Below are 19,732 nucleotides of genomic sequence, written 5' to 3'. Positions count from 1 at the left end.
CAACTCCCTGCTCCTCGCAGGACCGCCTAAAATTTAATCATATGACCAAGAGTGTTCTCCAGATGCTCCTGGAACTTTGACAGGTTTCATGCTGTGACTGCATCTCTGGGGAGCTTGTTCCCGTGACCAACCACCTTCTCAGTGAAGAACCTCTTCCTAAAGTGCAATGTGAACTTCCCCAAGCTATGCTCCCAGGTAGATCTGCAGCTATAGAGATAATGCACCCAATACAAGTAGTCACCGTACAGGTTTTGTTTTGTTTTTAATAGGCCTTGAGAAAGGTTTGGAAAGGGGAAAAAGAACCACAACGTTCAGAATGGATTTCATGTAGAGCTGGGCCAGGATACAAATCCATGTGGAAATTAAAAAAAAAAGTTTCCACTGGGGATTGCTTAGGACTTCCAGGAGGTGGAGTGTGAGCAGCCGTACCCTCTGGTTCGCTGAGCTCCAAACATAAAGTAAGGCCAGACTCTGTGAGACCCTCTCAGCCCCTGGGTCTCCTTGGCGGAGAGAGGCAGCTCTCAGCGGGGCGGGCACGCCGCCATTTTGTCGGGGAGCGCCAGGCAGTGCGTTGCGGCCGCTGGCAGGGAGCGGTGGTAAGCTGTGAAGAAAATGTCGTTTTCTTCAGTCAGTTCATGTGGTAACCACTGAGCAGAAAGATTGTCACAAGATGATGTAGCCTTTGAAGTTCTGGGATCTTAATGAAAAAAAACCAAGTAAATTCATACATACAGGCTCATGTGTTAGGTGTGTAATCCCCAGGCAATGAAAAATGCTATAGCAGTCTGTACCTTGCTGCCCTGCGCTCATAGACTATACTTAGGTGTTCATTTGTCAGGAAATGTAGAAAACAAGTCTGGTCCGCTGAAATGGAATGAACTGAAGCTGGGAGTTTTTCTTCTGTCTCAGACCTAGTCATGTTCATACCAGGATCTCCATTAGTTATATTATCTTCCCCCTAAATATCAAATTCCGTCATCTTAATTGAAAATGAGTGAAACGAGTTTCAGAGCCATACTTGTACTATTTTAAATCTGTACTGTTGCAGTTACTTTTGTAATTTCATGAAAAATCCTCTAATGCTTCTCTTTTACTTACAAGGTTTACAATCAATGGAGTTTTGGTGATGTTCGCTTCCCTCTCTGACCTTCAGGTACAGACCTCCTGTTTTAAATAGGTCACTTAAGGAGGGACTTACTCAAATGAATAGTTTCTATAGCCCTCAGTTTGTCCTTCTGAAATGGAAAACTTGTTACATGCATGCTTTTGTTTACTATTCCATAATTCATATGGTCCCAGCTGGGGTTATAATTTATTTAATAACTGGTAGTTTCATAATGTCATTAAGTATCTAACCAAAACCAAATCTTAAACCGTGTCACTGTTCTGGTGCTGTTGTCTGCTCCTTACCATGTCTGGGAACACTTGGAATGTACCTCTAGTGGCAGCGTTTTTCTGTCTGGTTGTTTTTTTGTGTGTTTGTGTGTGTGTTTTATTTTTTGTGGGAAATGTGTAACCAAAGCTGTTTATCTGACAACAAGAGAGATCTCTTTTTGCAGTCAAATGTGACCTGGGGCACTGTAATTGCCCACTAGTTCATTGAGAAGTAACTGCTGTGTTTGAACTGCTGGTGCAGCTGGATGTGTTCATCTCTCAATTTGTATAAGTAGTCTCTCCTGTTAAAGACTATAAATAAGTTTCCAGGCCACAGAATGATCTTCTCTCTCACACAAAGGCATAGCAAGAATAACCAATGCGAAGATATGATGCAACAAGTAATTAAGAAACTTCAGTAAAATTTTCTTTAACAGAAATTATGGATTTACACTTTCCAAGCACTTTGAGTGGGGCTTGCAGCCCAGTACACAGGAAACTTCTCCCATGTTACACTGTGTAATGACAAGTGGGTCAGGTAACATTATGCATTGCTAAATCTGCCCGACTGTTCCTGTTCTTTGTGACTTGGCAAAATTCGGGATGAAATGTTCTAGACCAGATGTCTACCTCAGGCTATTTCACTTTTTGCTCTTAATTTCTTCTACAATGACTTGTTGTTTCCAAGTGTGTGCACATATGCAGGCACATCCCAAGAAGAGCCAGAGGCCACGAATACATTGCAAAGAGGGAGTTTAGTTTTAGTTACCTCTCTACTGGGGGATCTCCAAAGTAGCACCTAAGCTCCCAGGCGGAGGTAACACAAGCAGGGATGCAGGCACTGCAGCACTTCAGCCCTGTTAAGAAGATCACTGGGCCTGCTGAGTTCACCTGTATTTCAAGGCTTCAGGCAGGCACAGCCTCCTGCTCTTTCTCACGACAAAGCAGAAATCTCATACATAGTGATAAGGTGCCTAGAGTTTCTCACAGGCCTATGTTATCTAACAGAGAGGTTCCACTCATGAAGCACACAAGGTCAGTAAAAAAATTAGTGTGATGTATGTCCAAGTCACTTGAGCGTATTTACATTTAACAAACCCCTTTGCCAATCTTCTGCTACATTCCCATACACCAAGAAGAAAGCCAGAGAAAAATAACATCATAACATACAAACATTCTAAGAATGTATTTTTAAACGTCTCATACCCCAGGCGAAGTGTGAAAATTTGGTGGGTGCGGTGGAAGAGTCAACCTTTTCCAGTGCTGTGGCTTTGCTAGCTAGCCTTGTGAAAATCTGTATAAAGTAAATCCAATTATATTATTGGGGGGGGTGTGGTGTGAATATTTATATGTTCTGCACAGATTTACTGGAGTACAGTGAACATCACCGAAGAGTCCACCTACCCTGAACGTGTGCCAGACTGTATCTGGACAGAAGCTTCCCTTCCAAAAATTACAACTCTCATATCCCACAACATAGAAATTTAATTCTAGCCATTAAAATTGAATGATGTGAGAGTGTGCTTTCACTTCCCACTGTGTATGCTGAGGGGAAGTGAGACTGTACGTGAAGCGCAGGAGAGAGGGGAAGGGTCCCAGAGAAAGGATCTGAATAAAGGGGCCACTGTGTGAAAAGCACCTTGCAGGCAGCTGGGAAGTGAAGTGGAGGAGGTCGGAGCATAGTTAGAAAGACTGGCCAAAATGGCCACAGGAATGCTGGGGACCAAAAAGGAGGAAGAAGCCAATTTGGGAGTTCCAGGAAACAAAGATGAGGAGAAAGCATGGTGCAAACTGCTGAATATTGCCTGGGGAAGGTGGGAAAAAAAAATGGGACTGGCTGGACAAGGTGAAGGGGTTGGGAGTAGCGGTGAGAAGAAGGGAAGGAGGCTGAGCCAGCCTGGGGACAGACTGGGAGTGGGAAAGTGACAGAGATTACTAGGAAATAGCCCAGTGCAATTGATAGAGGGAACTAACAAACTAACACTTTAAGGGTTAACCACATAATGAGTGCCTAGTTTAGAGCTTTATGTAACCAATTATATTAAGAAAAACAGGGCCTCATTGAATGCAAAGAAGTCTTACAGCACCCACCTGTATCCTTGAGGAGACGACATAACAAAGGTTTTCAGCAAAAGGGGAGCACCAATCTGTTTTCAACTGACTTGGCAGTTTGGGTTTCAGACAATTCAGCATAATGAGCTAAAGGTAAAAAGTTCACCGTGATGAAGCTGAAGGAGCCTTCATCCGAAGACTCCCAAAGACCCCTTCTCAAGACCACCAGGAGGCACTGTGCAGGCGCAACACGGAGGGGTCAAGGAGGAGACTATGGAAATTATTTCCTGGGACTCATTTTAATAAGAACTGCCATCTTGGGGAAAGGTTATGAATATAGGTGTTCCTGGCGTTATTACGAATATGTAACACCTTACTGCATTTAAACACACCTCTTATTTTTAGAAGGTGCGCCCAAATGGTGGATTGATCCCCTTTACGCCCGACGTTGAATAAACATACCTGCTTTATAACCTTGTGAGTTGTAAAGTTTTATGATTTTATAGGTTGTAAAATTGTTTCTGCGTGTCTCAATGGGTTGGGAGACTCCCACTCCCAGGGGAGCAAGAAGAGGCTGCGGAGGGCCAGGCCCAAACACATGGAGGCTTGGCCAAGGGCCTCCAGTGCCGTGGATGGGGCCCGTCCTTCCCTGCGGTCAGCAACACCTTTGAACCCATGGCAGGGCTCTCGGCTTCTTCCTTTACCATCTGAGTTCACAGGAGCTGGGGTGAGCTGACAGAAATAACAGGTTTTGCAGCGTGGGGTCCGTGAGCAAGCCTCGGGGTGCACTCACGGTTCCCGCTCTGCAGCGGCACTGCCACACACGCTGGCCAGGGGGTGAAAAACCTTTTATTGGCTTGATTCTTAACTAGCCATGCTCCTAAAATCTTCAAATTAAAGACAAATGTGCACCCACTATATGGAGGGATGCACACTTGTTGCACAATCAAAACCCAAACTTATGCCTACAAAGGAGCTTTCGTGCCACATTATGTGTTAAAAATATCTCTTTTAGAAAATAGTATGTATAAGTTAGCACTGTCGTTTGAAACTCCGTCCTCAGAATGACGAACCCGTTTTAACACACCTGGTTAAAGATTCTGGCTTCCACACAGCGCTTCCGAACCGACAAGGACAAGCGCAGTCCCGCCCGCCGGCGGCAGCAACGCCCTCCCTGGCGCTCCCCGACAAAATGGCGGCACGCCCGCCCCCCTGAGAGCTGCGGTCACGTGATGGCGGCGCTGCCCCCGCCGGGAGCGCGGCGGAGGCGGGAGCTGTGCGGCCCGGCCCGCCCCGCCGGGCCAGCGCCTCCCGCGGGCGGCGGGGCTTGGCGGCTGCCCGCGGTGCGGAGCGGAGCGGCGGGGCAGGGGCAGCGGCAGCGCAGCTCGGCGCCTGGGATGTTGGCGCGCGTAGGAGCGGGAGTGTCGCCGCCAGCTGCGCTGGGTGCGGGGCGCGCTCGGAGCGAGTCACGCAGGATCAGACGGAGGCTTTTTGATTCATTGGAGGCGCGAGTGCCCCCCCGCCTGGGGATTCACAACCAAATTAATTTTCCCTGAGAAATAGCTGGAGTGCAGTGGAAGCCACTGGACGGTGTGTGAGGGTGTTCCTGGCGTGCAGCGTGGCGGGAGCGCGCAGGCACGGAGCCGTGGCTCAGCACGGGCGCAGCGGGCAGCAGAGGAGAGAGCGCTGAGCCGTGCCGCGGGAAAGAGATGGCTTTCCTCTCTCAGGGCTCTGAGAAGAGCTAACGCCAACGCTGAGGATGGAGCGGAGGGACCGAGCTTGCGGTCCATCAACTTTTCCAAACCGGTGTTAATGTGTGTGTGCGGGCATGTACGCGGCGGGCGCACGGTGAGCTGCCAGGGTTAGGAGGATGAGCCGTGGTGTGGACCGTGATTTCCTCATTCACGTTTATTGCAGTAAAACATGCTGAGGAAATGCTGTGTTATTGTGAAGCAAGAACCATGGGACAGCTAAATTCGAGGAGGAGCCTGCTTTATTTTCTCCTTTTCTTTGCTGGCTGTCATGATCTACGAGGTAGAAACATGATAAGCCAAGCCCGCCTTCAGGGACACAGAAATGTGGTGAAGATGCCTCCAGGTGTCAGAGGTGGGGCTGTGTCCTCAGAAGCGCTTTTTCTTGCCTGTGGGCTCTGTTCAGTCATTGAAGGCAGGGGCTCCATAACCTGTAGTTGTTAGGTGGCTGTAAGGAAGGTGGGAACTTCACCATGGGGTACGACAAAAACTGGACCTCGAGGAACGAAAGCGAGCATGCCCCGTACCAGGCTGTCACCAGAGCTCTGGAGATGAGGAACACCTCGGCTGCGCACATGGCGTGGTCGAGTGGGAACGGCAGCCAGGCTGGTGTCACCCAGAGCGAGGAGCACAGCCAAGAGCAGACCTACCGGCACTTCACCACCACAGTGCAAATCGTCATCTTCGTGGGGTCTTTGCTGGGTGAGTTCATGTTGCTAGAGTTTTTTGTTGATGCCATTATGGTCAGGGACTGCAGACCGAAAGGTAACTAGCATCATTTGCTGCCTTAGTGACTCCTCTTTTTGCATTTTAGGTCCTTGGGTGTATGATTTCATGTTCCTAGTGGATTTCTGATGTGTAAAAGCTATTAGTGTAATAGGTTAGCTATTCATCACAGATGAGAACTGGTATACTTTATGTATGTGTTACATAGTAAACTTTTCTATCAGAATTTAAATGGGCAAAAATGTAACAGATTGATTGTACCCTTATTTTCAAGTATAATGGGATCCATTCTCTTTACCATAGAAGATGGTGTGGAGTGGTTTAAACAAGTTATACTGAATTTCTGTTTCACGCTGCAGTAATTTTACATTTTGTCCTGCAGATTTCAGATGAATCCTTTGGAAGTACCGTATGTATCACCATGTACAATCTTGCATACTTGTTCTACATAAATTAGGAATCACACACTTCAGATATGTGGTAGTAAACAAATAATATCCAGCTGTTTAACTTGACAAATGTGTGTACTTTTGCTTTCTAGTGCTTATAGTACATTGTTTTGTTAGGAATACATGTGAATTTCTTATCTCCCCGAAAAAAAAAACCAAGCAAAACAAGCCTGATTGTCAGTCACATTAGCATTATTTGAGAGATCAGAAAGCTGGATTTCAGTAAAATCCCACTACTATCTAAGTCATTCAAAGTTAGTTACTGGAAATGATGATACGAGGCTTTACACACAAGGCTTGACTGATAAAGTCCCCGGTTTTTTGAGGTGAGTTCAGTAGGACTTTGCTGGTGGTCACTGGTTCTTATTACCAAGGATTTGTTTTTGTTTTTCCTGATCTTGAGTAGTGCTAAAATCATGGTAATGAATTCTGATATCAATTTCTTCTTGGTAATATTTAATATAATTTAAATAATTTCTAAGAAGATGGTAAGCAGAGTCTTGGAACAGTGTTGAGCTCTGGGCACAGTCAGTGGTACACTTACTGGTAATTACTGTAAATCACTGAGTCTTTAGGCCTAATTACTCCTGTGTCCAGTGGGGATAATCTTTATGGTTCTTGCTTTTTTTTTCCTCTGTTTAGTGTATACATAGTGTGGGGAAAGGGCTCTCTTTTTTCATATGTTGGATAGTGCCTGACACAAAATGATAGCCAGCAAATAGTGTCCTAAATGTAACGAATTTGTATGAGAAAAGTCAGGATTATAGTTCTTTATCTTTTGGGTTTTAAGCCTTAGGAGGCTACCTTTGGTCTGCATGTCCAGACTTAACTTTCATGAGCATAGATCCTCAAATTTTATTGGAAGAAGAAAACCAACACTGTCATGTAATCATGCCTTCAGCAGTTAGGAGTTTTTAAAGGCCAACTAACCAAACAAAAAATACCATAACAATAAATTTTGCAAGGCTACTGTAAAACATGGTTTGGCACTTCTGCATTTTGCTTTTGAGAGGTGGACTCTGAAGAGATTTGGACCTGTTATAAGGGCTTTATCTGCAGATTGGATGCCTGGGAGGCTGATAAATCTTCATGATCAGTAACTTCTCCAAGCCTATAAAAGAGCAAAACAGGAGAGGAAATAATGTGGGTGTTTTGTTTGTTTGTTTTTCCTGTGTTTTTTTTTTTTTTTTTTTTAATGCAAACATAGTAATAAGGTGACAAATGTTATCAGTGGGCTGAAGGAATTTACAGTGAAATAAACTGATTTTAACTATTTTTTTTGAAACTGCCTTCTTTTTAACTCTCCCTGTTGCCCAAAACACTATTTTAAGAACATTTATGACATGCTATGTTAAGAGCTGAAAACCTGAGAGTCTTTAAAAAATGTCTTCTCATATCATGCCTATGAATGTACTACTATTCCCTCTTTAATGAATGGAAACAAAGTCACAAAGAAGCTGAAGGTTTGATTTCCAGAAAGTCTCAGGGTTTTGGTGCCTGCAAGCTCAACCTTCATATTTTCCAGAAGTTTTTCTTGTGCACATGCTGCACACTATGTCTGCATTATCAGGGGAGAAGAAGTTGATATTTACCTCATGCTTATGCTTGCACAAATGCTGTTAATTCGGTTTTCCTCTTCATTTGTTCTCTGCCACAGTCCTCAGAGCATGGGTGGCATTCACCTCTCCTCACCTCTCCTCTCCCTCAAGAACCTGCAGAATACCAGGTTCTAAAGTCCAGTGAGTCTTGGGCTCCTGCTTGCACAGGGGAAGCCCTTCAAGGGGAATCAGGTCTGTCCTTCCCCCTAAAGCATGAGATGGGGGGCACTCTCCTCAAGGGTAGGATCTGTGGGTTTGAATCCTTTCTAGTTTAAGGAGGGCATGCAGCCTGTACATCCCACAATGTCAGTGTGTGCCCCGGCCACTTTGCTGTTGGATAAAATAGCACTACCCGTTTAAAGGAATAAATGATTTCTGCTTCCAGCTTGAAAGGGAACAAACGTGTATGCCTCAGTCTTGATAATGAATACTGAGGTCAGACATGAGCAGCAGTCTGCAGCATGGAGAGGTCCAGGTCTCACAAAAGGGAAGTATCACATTCGGGGTTTGATTTGGGTTCCTGCTGCACATAAGAATGTGATAGTGATGGTTAGTTGTGAGAGAGGTGTACACTATGTTTTTCTTTCCTATTTAAGACCCTTGTCTGGGACCTGTGGGGAGACTTCTAAGAGTAGGATAAATTGTTGTGTTAGTTTTCTCTGTGTTGTGAAAGGACAGTGCTATGAGTGTTTCATGATACCTGCTAAGGACAAGAAAGGGTCAAACTGTTTTTCTTTATGATTACTTTACAATACATGGAAATCACATCCTCAATTTATTTATTTATTTTAGGTAGGAATAAAAATGATGCTAGATTCAATAATTTTTCTCTGCCTTTAAAAAGGATTATGGGGTTGTCACAAGCTTGCCAAAGCTTGAACCTGGATATGACCTTAACATGTATGTCAGAGGATCTGATAGAAGTATCAAGAAGAAGCTTGCTCATTGGTAGATTTTTTTCTCTTATTTTTTTGTCCTAGGTTGTAGAAAGTTTTCATTGTTAAAAAATTCAGATTTTGTAGAGAATCAGATTATTCCATGTTTGGAATGGACAAAACATAATTATTAGTCTAAAAATCACTTATAATTATGGGCAGTTGGAAATGAGAGTTCTTCAGATAACTTAGTTATGAGTTACTGAGTTAATTAAGCTGTGATGTGCCTAAATGTTACAGTTTTAATAAATAGCTGTTCATATGACTTTGAGTCTGTTTGCAGAAACTTCCTACTGTTGATCTTCCACTTCTTTTGTGGAAGCTCTTGCTTAGCGAACTACTCATGATCTAATTATTCATGGACTGAGCAATAAAATGGGGTAAATCATCATCTCTATACTGTGAATGCAACTGGTACTGTTAGTACCTGTTATGCACTCCTTTGGCTGTGGCCTACCACAAGGTTTCAGCACAAGGCAATGGAGGGAGAAATTTGGTCTGTTTAGTTCTGATCAGCAGCTCAGTTTGCTTCTATGAAGGAAAGATTTGCAGTATATTCAAGATGTGCCATATATGTCTGTGATGCTTAGCTGAGTGCATGAACTGGGGAATTCATCTGGGGAGCTTTAAATGCTTTGCACATGTTGATGAACGAACTTACACAAGATGAGGCATGAAGTATGTATGAGACTAGGAGGCCTTATTACCACTGTCATCCTATGCAGCTCCAGGGCTAGTAATGGCAGTTCTCATAGCAATGGCATTTCCCAGCCTTTAAGCTGTCTGCTCCCCAGCGTTGATACTGTCAACCCCTGGTATCAATACATGCTGGAGGATGAAGGGATTGAGAGCAGCTCTGAGGAGAAGGACTTGCAGGTACTGTTGGATGAAAGAATGGACATGACCCAGCAATGTGCACTTGCAGCTCAGAAGGCAAATCGTATCCTGGGCTGCATCAAAAGGAACGTGGCCAGCAGATGGAGGGAGGTGACTCTGCCCCTCAGCTCTGCTCTGGTGAGACCCCACCTGGAGTCCTGTGTCCAGCTCTGGAGCCCTCAGCACAGGAAAGACATGGACCTGTTGGAGAGGTCCAGAGAAGGCCACCAAGATCATCAGAGGGCTGGAACATCTCTGCTGTGAGGACAGGCTGAGAGAGTTGGTGTAGTTGAGCCTGGAGAAGAGAAGGCTCCAGGGAGACCTTATTGCAGCCTTTCAGTACTTAAAAGGGGCCTATAGGAAAGATGGGGACAGACCTTTTAGCAGGGTCTGTTGTGGTAGGACAAGGAGTAATGGTTTTAAACAAAAGGAGGGGAGATTCAGGCTAGACATGGGGAAGACATTTTTACACTGAGGGTGATAAAACACTGGGACAGGTTGCCCAGAGAGGTGGTAAATGCTTCATCCCTGGAGACATCCAAGGCCAGGCTGAACAGGGCTCTGAGCAACCTGATCTAGTTGAAGATGTTCCTGCTCATTGCAGAGGGTTGGGCAGGATGAGCTTTGAAGATCCGTTCGAACCCAAGCTGTTCTATGATTCTGTGAACTCAGAGCACAGGTAGAATAAAGCAGTGAAAATGCTTGCCACTAGTGTTTCATGTTCCACTGTTTAAACTGTACTTGGATCAGGGAATGTGAAGCATGTTAGAGAAAAAAATAGAAGCATGCTGAGCATTAGCAGAAGAATGAGGAAAAGAACCATGCCTCTTGTTACTACTTCCCTTTTCTGATCTACATGTGTACTTGGTACTCCCTGAAATCAAGAGAATAGGTGCCTCGAGAGCTGTGAAATGACAAGTACATGTGTAGAGAGGTGTTTCTGGTGTGGGGTCAGGTGAATTGAACTCAGTAGTCTGCTTAGGCTGTAGCTGTGCAGGTACAGTATGATTAAATCTCTTGCTTCAAATAAAAGTTATTATAGCAGAATAGAAGCCAAAATAAGTACACTGCTTCTGTCAACTCTCTCATATGAATGACTGATTCTTGAACTCCTTAGTTGCCCCTAATTGGTTTATCATAAGGAAAGCTAAAATATGAGGGAAAGTGAAAGGCACCAATAGCAAGAAGTAGCTGATTTTACTAGCTGTTGGAAGGATGCAGATGGGAGCAATATATAATGAAAAGCAACACATGATGTTTGTTCTGATTCCCTTTGGTTCGCTTAAATCTGTATGGTGAAAGGTGTCAAATGATTTGAGCTTTGCATGTCCTAACTTGTTTTGAAAGGATGTGGAAGTTGTCAGTGGAAGAACAAGAGTGGTAGAGATTTGCCTGGAGATTGCTGCACTTCCACTAATCGCACACAGATCTGTCTGCTCTGCGCTCCCCTGTGTATTCTGCCTGACTCAGGTTAGATAATTTTTTATTGCCTTGTGAGAACTGTAGAAATTGTTTTGTTTTGTCTAACCTGTGTTTTGAGCCAGTTCCCTCCACCTGCCACCAAATGGATGTGGCTAAGATGACAAGGTCAGGATTGCTTGTAGAAGTGAATGATGGTTTGCACTCATGGTAATAGTGGCTCAGGTCCTTTGCTGGCAAGTTAAAGTGGCTACTATCGAAGGGACGGTGGTGATCATGTGGAGCTGATAAAAGGAAGGATGACATAAAATTTAGGTTTAGAACTACTGCCCTGTCAAATTACTAAAGTTTTGAAGATGGAGACCACGTTCTCTGTTCTCATTATTACTTTTTTTTTTTTGCATGTTACCCTATTTATCTGTCTTCGGGTTCTTGTTTCAGTGTCTTTCCTCTGAGTCTGTCCACTTTGCAGTGTTGCTCTGCCACCTATTGCAACAGCATCAGAGTGATACAGAGTGATACAAATAAGCAACAAAAGCACTGTTTTTCATGCAGTTTCTAAAGTTACTCCTCTCTGAGCAGGAGTAAAGTTCTGGTTGGGATTTTTTTTTCTTCTGTAAGTAAAAAAAAAGAAAGAGAGATTTGATGAGTTTTGCTGATTGAGTAGGGATTTATTTGGAAGGGGACTGACAAGTACCATTTGAATGGTAGAGAAGGAAGATTTGTAGTGTTCCCGTGTCTGTGGGAACTTGGTTCCTCTTGCTGGAGAATGGAATGGAGAATCAGCTTTTGTATGATTTGTTGTCAGTCGATAGTTGGCATGTCCCAGAGCAATGCATGGCTCAGGTAACGGTGCTCATGGCTCGCTTGTTGTGCTCATTTGTTTGTACCTCTGCCATGAGTGGACATGGCCTATTCTCACAGGGCAGGCTGAGGAACCAGGACGTTCAGGAGCCATTTGAGGAGAGACCAGTGTTTGTTGCCTGCTGCAGTGAAGAGAAGACTGTGATTGACTGACTGGAATCAATAGGCCAGGAAGGTGAGACTCGGCTGGCATCTCCCATAGTAACTAACAGAATGAGAGCTACATTGGGCTGTGCGGGTGTATCTGCATTGGTTTTACAGATAAGAGGACCCTAAGGTAAAGAAATTTCTGCCATTTGAGAGTGTGCTGTGCAGCAGTTGTGTTATATTACCCTAGTTGTTTTTTTATTTCCCACTGTCCTGCTTCTGAGACTTGTGTAAACTGGGTACATTCTAGATTTTCTCATTTATTCTCTCATTGTGAAGACCATATAGTGAGATGGAGCTTGTGCAGTGATCTCACTCTTCCTTTTTTTGGGGCATATCTCAGGCTGTTTGGGGTTCTTATATATAGAGCATACTGTGAGGATTAATTGCAGTATGGCAGGACTGCAACTAGCACTGCCCTGTGTTTCAGTAAAGCACAGTACAGCACCAATGCTGTTGGTGTTACTCATTGCACGCTTGCAGTCAGAAGAAATAGAAGCTTCAGATCTTTCAGTCTGAGGCCAGAGGCATAGAGCAAAGCTTGTAGGTTGTTCTTCACTGGATTTAAGAATTTACATTTGTAACTTGAAATTCATAGTATTTTTTAATTCAGATAATTTCTTCCCACCATCCCCTCCTCCAGCATGAAAATACAACAGCAAAAGGCTCTAGTGTATTCTTGGCTGCTATTCAAAAATGAATTAACAGTTTATGAAAACAGGAGTATTTGAACATGAAAACTGTGAAAAAAATATTAGCTATGTGTTTCAGAAGAATACGAAGTTACTGCTTTTACACTTGTAGCTGTCACAACTTTGAAAAAGGATACATGTAGACAATGACTTTAACTAAGTGACAATGTAACTGCTGAATGGCAAATAAAAGCTGGTTTCCCCCCCCCCTGCCCTGAGGTTTGGGATGACATAGGGCTCCTTTTTGAAGTGAGTAAATTTTTAATAGCTTAATTTTTATCAAAGATTCTTGAGATCAGATTTTCAGTGAATAATGCTCTATGGAGGATATTTTTCTCTTGCTATTAGAGATAATCAATCTGCAGAGACTAATTACTACTTCAGCACTGCAACCAACCCTCTGACACAAATAAGAAGTATTACTTCTGAGCTGTGTCTGGGAGAGGTGATAGTAGGTGGCTGCAACTGCCTTCAGTTGAGCACAAGTGGCAGGAGGAGATCTTGGAATGAAAAAGTTCTCCAAAGAGCACTTGTAGTCGGCATGCGCAGTGAGCTTAACTTGAAAGGGAGATAACATTGATGGGTGGAATGCACTGTACGATAGCACCTTCATTATTCTCAGGAAAAGGGAGTAATGGTTGTGAGGGAGCTCGTGATAGGGCTCTGTCAATCTTAATGTGGATTTTTCCACGGTTCTCGTATTTACATACAAATTTACATATTATACTATTATAATTGCAGTTAAGTGGGGAGCTTGTGAGAGTTGTGCTTCTACTGACTGTATCATGGGCATAGCTAAATGTTCATGTCATGTTAGGCTTAGGGGAGATTATATGCCATTATCATGGTTTGTAGTTTCTGTTCTTTTCATATTTCCCAGATCTGAGAGTCTGCGTGTGCTCTGAGGTTATTTGAGGCTGTTCACAATTTTCATGTTAGCCACGTAGATAAAACTGCATGGATTTCTTCTTTAAAAATCATCTGTTTCAGACATATAGGAAAAAAAAAAACAACACACTAAACAATGGATGAAAATTGTAATGAGAAAGGGATGTCCTCAGTGCCAGTGTCTACTCCTCAGACTGAATGTGCATCTTACTTTCTGTGCATTTTGTAATAAATGAATCCCAAATAATCCCAAATCCAGGAAACTTTCCCAAACCTTGTGAATCAATGCCTTCATTAGGATTTGGGGAATGAGCCTCTCTGTTACTTGCTCTTTTGTTTTCCCAAATCTGTTTTGTACAGAAGGAAATTTCACTGGAAAGGCTGAGGGTGCTGTGATACAGTTTGAACTCTAACCTAGTGGTTATGGCACTCCTTTGAAAGCTGTCGGTTAGATTGGTTACCTCCTGGTTTCTAACCACAGGGTGATGATGTCCAAGGGAGGTGTCCTTTGAAAGGGAACAGCAGGCTTTGAAACAGATACCAGATTTCCAAGTGAAAAGTGAACCCCTGCTGCCTTCCCTGTGTCCTGCAGGACACTTCAGGCTCACCTCTTTTGCTGAGGATTTACCATTTTCCTGAGGACTTCCCATGAGCTGTTTGGCTTCAGCCTCTCCCTGCGCTTCAAACTGATTGTCATCTCTGTGTCTTGACACCTGTGCACAGCAGATGTAAAATGGAATTGTTACGGCATCTGATTTATAAAGGGATAGACCCCTTCTGGGATACAATCCTACATTAACTGGCAGTCTAGGTAATGTGTTTGTAAAGGCAAATACATACCAGCATAAGAAATAAATGTTCTTATTTTGAAACGGCTACCAGTGAAGTTTGCTGCAAGCATCTTCTATAAAGAATGAAGCAGGGAATCTTGCAGTAAAAAATACTGCAGACACATGATGAAAGGCTAGACTGAGCCAATTTTTAAAGAAAGAGAGGCACATCTGCACATCTCCAGCAAAATTTTGTATCCCTGTCCCCAAAAAGGGTAGAATCATGTGAGGCTAAAAAAAAGTGCACCAAAGGTTTGAGTATGGGAAAGAAGATGTTTTATTTCTACTAGTGCCTCTCTTAAAAACATTGGGATTGTTTTAGGTGAAATCTTATAAACCAGGCACTTTGCACAGATTGACTTTGTTGCTGATCAGCTGGAATAGTTGAAGTTTGGCAGAGCAAAAAGTCACTGAAAGCATCAGGAAAATGTAATTATATGAGTGGTGATATTTTCATGTAATAATAGTTGCATAGTAATAACATAGTATAATAACATTAGAGTAATAATTTTCTTCTGTTTTTTCCTATGGGTGATTCCAAGCCTCAGGAATGATGGACCCTGCAGCTGTAAGCCCAGGTCAGGCTGTTCCCTTGATAAAACCTGTCTGGAATAGCTGTCATGCATTTGCTTCTTGTGTATCTTCAGGTAAACTACTAAGCAATTCTGTTCAGAAGAAAAATTGAGTTTGGGGAGCAGGTGAAGAAGAGGGGTGGTAAGACCCATTGCCATGGAGACAGCTCTTCTCCCTGTGCCTCAGCCCAGGTGCCGGGCCTGGCTGAGGCCAAAGGGCTGCTCAGGTGGCACTGCTGGGATTTAGGAGAGAGGCATTGGGAAAATAGTGATTTAACTGGTCTGGAAATGTAGGAGGTGCAAAGATTTATATCTGTAATGCAAGTGCCTGGTACTCTAGGGATACTGTATGCTAGAGCATTCCTCAGGCTTGTGCTGGGGGGTTAGTCAATGTCTTTAAACTCGTCTGTGTTGAGAATGTTAAACTGATCCCTATTTAGGGTGAAACTGATTGATACCAGTCATTTTACTGTCTGTAGTCCCCATGTGAACATTTTAATGACAGCTGCAGACCAGAGCTGTTTAACTAAGTGACTAAATGTCATGTTTTGCTTTTCATTGTGAGTTACATTTCCTCAAATGCCAGCTGGTATATATATCACTGACTGTTTTGAACTTTGGCGAAAGTTTGGATACATTAAGATTTTGTATTGGATATTATGGACAGTAATGAATGAACCAAAGAACTTAGGAAGAATTTTAAATGGTGTTCTCTTACTGATCTCATTTATTGGCTTGCTATTGAGCAGGTGCAATGAGCACTTAAATGAGGTTTTTATTCTCTTCTGCTCATCTTTAATAATTAATTTCTTATTTGTGTGGTGTTGGAAAAAGTAAGTTTGTCAGTTATTTGGAGCATTTTTCGAGATCCAGATAATTGTAGACTTCTCTCCCACTCAGAAAAGATGCTGTTAAGTGTTTAGGTGCTGCTGAATCCTGTAGGTTGATAGAGGTGAGACTCCTGCAGCTCTGTGTCCTCAGGCCCAGCCATAGAAAGGCTGAGCACATATTCCCAAGAGGCACACATGCACACAATACATGTGCACTTATATGTACATATATGCACAAGCAGCCACACAAACTGATACAGAAAGAAAATGCAACGCTCATGCAAATACAAAAAGCACCAATGGCCTTGTCCTCTTCCCCTGTCTGGCTGCTCAGGGTAAAAGCCCATTAGTGTAAAATACATAAGCATATACATATACATACATCAATATGGATACCCCTGTAGTAGCTGGTCTTAGAGTCCTAGTAGCTGGCCCAGGATCCCCTGGTCTCTCAAACACAGGCACACATGTGAAGACACGTCTCTCCAGTTGCTGACCCAGAACTATGGCCTCACCAGGAGCTGACCTCTAAATTCCAAGGTCTCTCCAGTTACTGGCTTCGACCTGCTTGTCCTCCACTAGCTGACTTTTAGAGCCCTCTTGTCCCCTCTGGTATCTGGCCTGGTCTTACAGCCACACCAGTACTTGTCTCCTAAGCATCATACCCTGCTTGCTGTTTAGTCTGAATGGATGTTCAGTAGTAATTACACACTGACATACACACTCAAACAAATGCACACTTTCCAGTCTCTCCAGCTGTTGACACCCTGGTGTGTGGGCCCTGATGTCTATGGTCTGACTCTAGTTACTGCACTTGGCCCTTTGTATGCACACAGGCCCACAGAGTAGAGAGCTGCCCAGCCACAAGAAGAGTTGGAAATGGAATTCAATGAGAAGATGGGATAGGCTGCAGGGCCAGACAAGTGCACTGACAAAATGCCATTTTATAGTTGGCTTTTTCCCCCTTTTCCCTCTAGTCTCCCACACTTGTTCCTCCCCAAACCACCCTGAACTCTCCTTTTTCCCCACCTTTTTCTGCCTACCATAATCATCCCATAATAAGTTTTGAACAATCCCCAAATGGTCTTCCACTGCATCTACAATACACATCCACAATCCTGTATACATTTGAGGAAAAATTCCCAAATTATCAAGAGAATGTTTTATTTTCATGTTGCACTTCTTTTGATTTCCTCTCCCTTCCTCCCTGGCCCATCACAGAATTTGTAAACGGCTCTGCATTTTTGGATGTCCAATATAGGTGGTCACTGGACAACAGCTGAACTGGAAGTCCAAAGACTTTGGACTTCTCTGTGTTATGTTTCCTATACTTTCTGTCTCAATATCTAACAAGGAAGGTGTCCTGAAAATGTTTTGAGAGTGAGCTAGGTACTGCTAGAAAGTTTGCAAATGGCAGAAGTACTAGGGAAACAATTACTGTATTGTACCTCTCCTCATTTCAGTGCTGATTAAGTGCTATCCCTGTAGGAAGTACAGCTTTCCAAACAGTACTGCTACATGTGAGCCTTTTTTATTTTTAGCATCTTTAAATTAGATTTAGCAGCTGGAAGCAGGGACAAGAACCGGTGGCTTGTAGTCAGCCAGCTTCCATAGAAACATTGCAATAAGGAGAATATCCTGTGCTGAAAGGCCCTCTGAATAAGAAATCACATAGCCTCTTACAGTAAGGCATTAGATCTGCCTGACAATGCAAATGGCAATTATGGTAGCAACAAAAGTGGTAGTGAAGCTGAAGTGGTGATGTCAGGGAGGGCTCTAATTGTCTTATTCTCTGCTCATGGTCCTTTGTTGTTGTTGGGGATTGCTGGGAGGTTGCTGTGGACTGCTACCTTTTAAAATGCTTTATTAGTTATGATATTCAACACTGTAATTTACATTCTTCTCCATCATGAATAGTCTGATTTACTTCCTGACAAATGGGGTCCTTCCTTCTCTTCTGCCAATTCTCTTGAGTGGGAAAAAAAAAAAAAAAAAAGGCCCGTAATTTTTTGGAGGGCAGAGACTGTGGTTTTAGTCTGTTTTTTTTCTGCCACCTTTGACTTACTCTCTTGTCTGTCAAAACAATTTCATGCAAGAACTCAACAATTCTTCCAGAAGACTGCTAAATTATGGAGTGATATTGCTTCTCATGTAACCTCTTCTACCTTTCTCTACATATCTTGTGTCACTTGTCTTGTGTTCAGACTCCAGCATGCCATACTTTTGTTGTGTATCTATTAATATATTTCTTATGGCAGAACCAGATAATTTCTGATACTGTAGAACAAACACCAAAGTCAGCCATACAAGAGGATAAAACACATTTTTTATTGCTATTGCCTGAATTAATTGGAAAAAGTGGAAAATATTGAGGTAGGGTGGGTTTTGTTGTTATTTCAGTTTAATATCTGTAGTTTTAAGGAGTATCTAGAACGGAGAGGATAGTGTGGTGTGCCTTTTCTCTTTGTTGTATTAGGCTGTTTATTTCCCATGGCCTTTTCAAAGAAGCATTATCTACAACCTCTTTGGACTGTGTCAGTCTGAATCAGGTACCTCTTTATGCCTTTTCACTTTCCCCAGCTCTTACTTTAAATGTTTTCCTGCAATTTTCAGCCTGGTTCCAGTTTGGTTAAGGTACAGCCAGCCTGTCCCTCTTCTGCAGGTCTGTCTTGTCTCAAAACGTATCTCCTTTCTTAAGGTATGTAAAATCTCCTTCTCAGCATCTCATTCGTGCATTGGGACACCAGATGTCTGCCTTAATGTAAAGAGCTCGTATTAAGTCTCTTAATGACAGTGGTTAGGAAGGTCCTGGGCTTCAGTATCCTGGTTGTTCACCCAAACTGAACCTCCAGAACATCCCTTTGACACTCCCCTGTGTCACCAGTACTGACACAGACTGACCGTTGACCGTGCCCTTCCTTGTGGGCTATCGGGAGATGCTGGGAGGTCTGCTCCCTTTGCACCTGACAGACAAGTTACCCGCAGTTCTTCCTCCCTGATGTCTCCAAGGCAGCTGGCTCACTGCCTGGTAAAGCGATCTCCTGCTGCTGCTGCTTCCTTTCCTTGGAGTCCTTTCTACTGCAGGTGCATCCAGTATGGAAGAGGAAACCCTTATCCAGATGGATCCTGTCCTCCCCTGAGCTTCACGGCCCCAGCACTGCAAGAGCTGCTGCAGTGGAGGTGAGGCTATGCAGCACTGTTCTGTAGGGCTCATCTGGGACCTTTTTGTTTCTCCTACCTGTTCCAACTTAACCACTGCCACCTGAAGAAGATGAGGGCCAGGAGCTCCTTGCAGTCTCCACACACACACACAAAACCTGCCCCTGAACAGGTAGTCGCATGTGCTGCACTCCAGCCAGTAGCACTGTCTGTTCTTGGACTTTGACTGGCATGTTGAGCTTAACATGTTAGTTTTTTTAAAAATTTTATTAGCTTAGCTTGTATTTTGCTTCAATAGTTAAGTTTGCTATCCTACCATCCTGTAGCCCTTTTAAGATGCTTAGCAGTGAAGTAAGATGTAGCCTATATGAGATAAACTGAAGAGTGTGTGCATGTATGAATGAGCATGTGTGGAGAAGCAAGTTCATCTGTACTTTTGCCAGTGCAGGCTCCCAGTGCGCTCATCCTTCTTGGCTTCACCTGTTTGCTATGTTCCTCTTTATTTAGCTTCCGCCTTTTGCCCTGTTGTCACCTCTGCTCTGAATATGCTCAGCCCCCTTGTCAGGATGG

The 19,732-nt window shown here is 43.5% G+C and overlaps 1 protein-coding gene and 1 long non-coding RNA gene across 3 annotated transcripts in view; one reads left to right on the top strand and one right to left on the bottom strand.

Moving 5' to 3' along the window:
* Positions 1-408: 408 nt before the first annotated feature.
* LOC110358638 (uncharacterized) lies at positions 409-4,631 on the bottom strand. Its single transcript, XR_010472954.1, has 3 exons — positions 4,514-4,631; positions 3,466-3,573; positions 409-601 (listed from the first exon to the last, which is right to left on the bottom strand). It is a non-coding gene; the product is annotated as an uncharacterized LOC110358638 (long non-coding RNA).
* A 126-nt stretch (positions 4,632-4,757) lies between these two features.
* The window catches only part of GPR176 (G protein-coupled receptor 176), a 44,927-nt gene continuing 29,952 nt past the window's right edge, over positions 4,758-19,732 (top strand). Inside the window, exons 1-2 of one of the 2 annotated variants that reach the window (XM_065064282.1) lie at positions 4,759-5,879; positions 15,144-15,248. In XM_065064282.1, the coding sequence (XP_064920354.1) occupies positions 5,651-5,879; positions 15,144-15,248 (334 nt within the window). In that variant the 5' untranslated portion in view covers positions 4,759-5,650. Of the gene's footprint in view, positions 5,880-15,143; positions 15,249-19,732 lie in introns of both variants that reach the window. The other variant, XM_005502286.4, reaches the window with a different exon arrangement.

This window comes from Columba livia, chromosome 5 (genome assembly GCF_036013475.1).
Source record: "Columba livia isolate bColLiv1 breed racing homer chromosome 5, bColLiv1.pat.W.v2, whole genome shotgun sequence".
Classification (NCBI taxonomy): domain Eukaryota; kingdom Metazoa; phylum Chordata; class Aves; order Columbiformes; family Columbidae; genus Columba; species Columba livia.
This window is presented reverse-complemented; position numbering and strand designations above follow the sequence as displayed.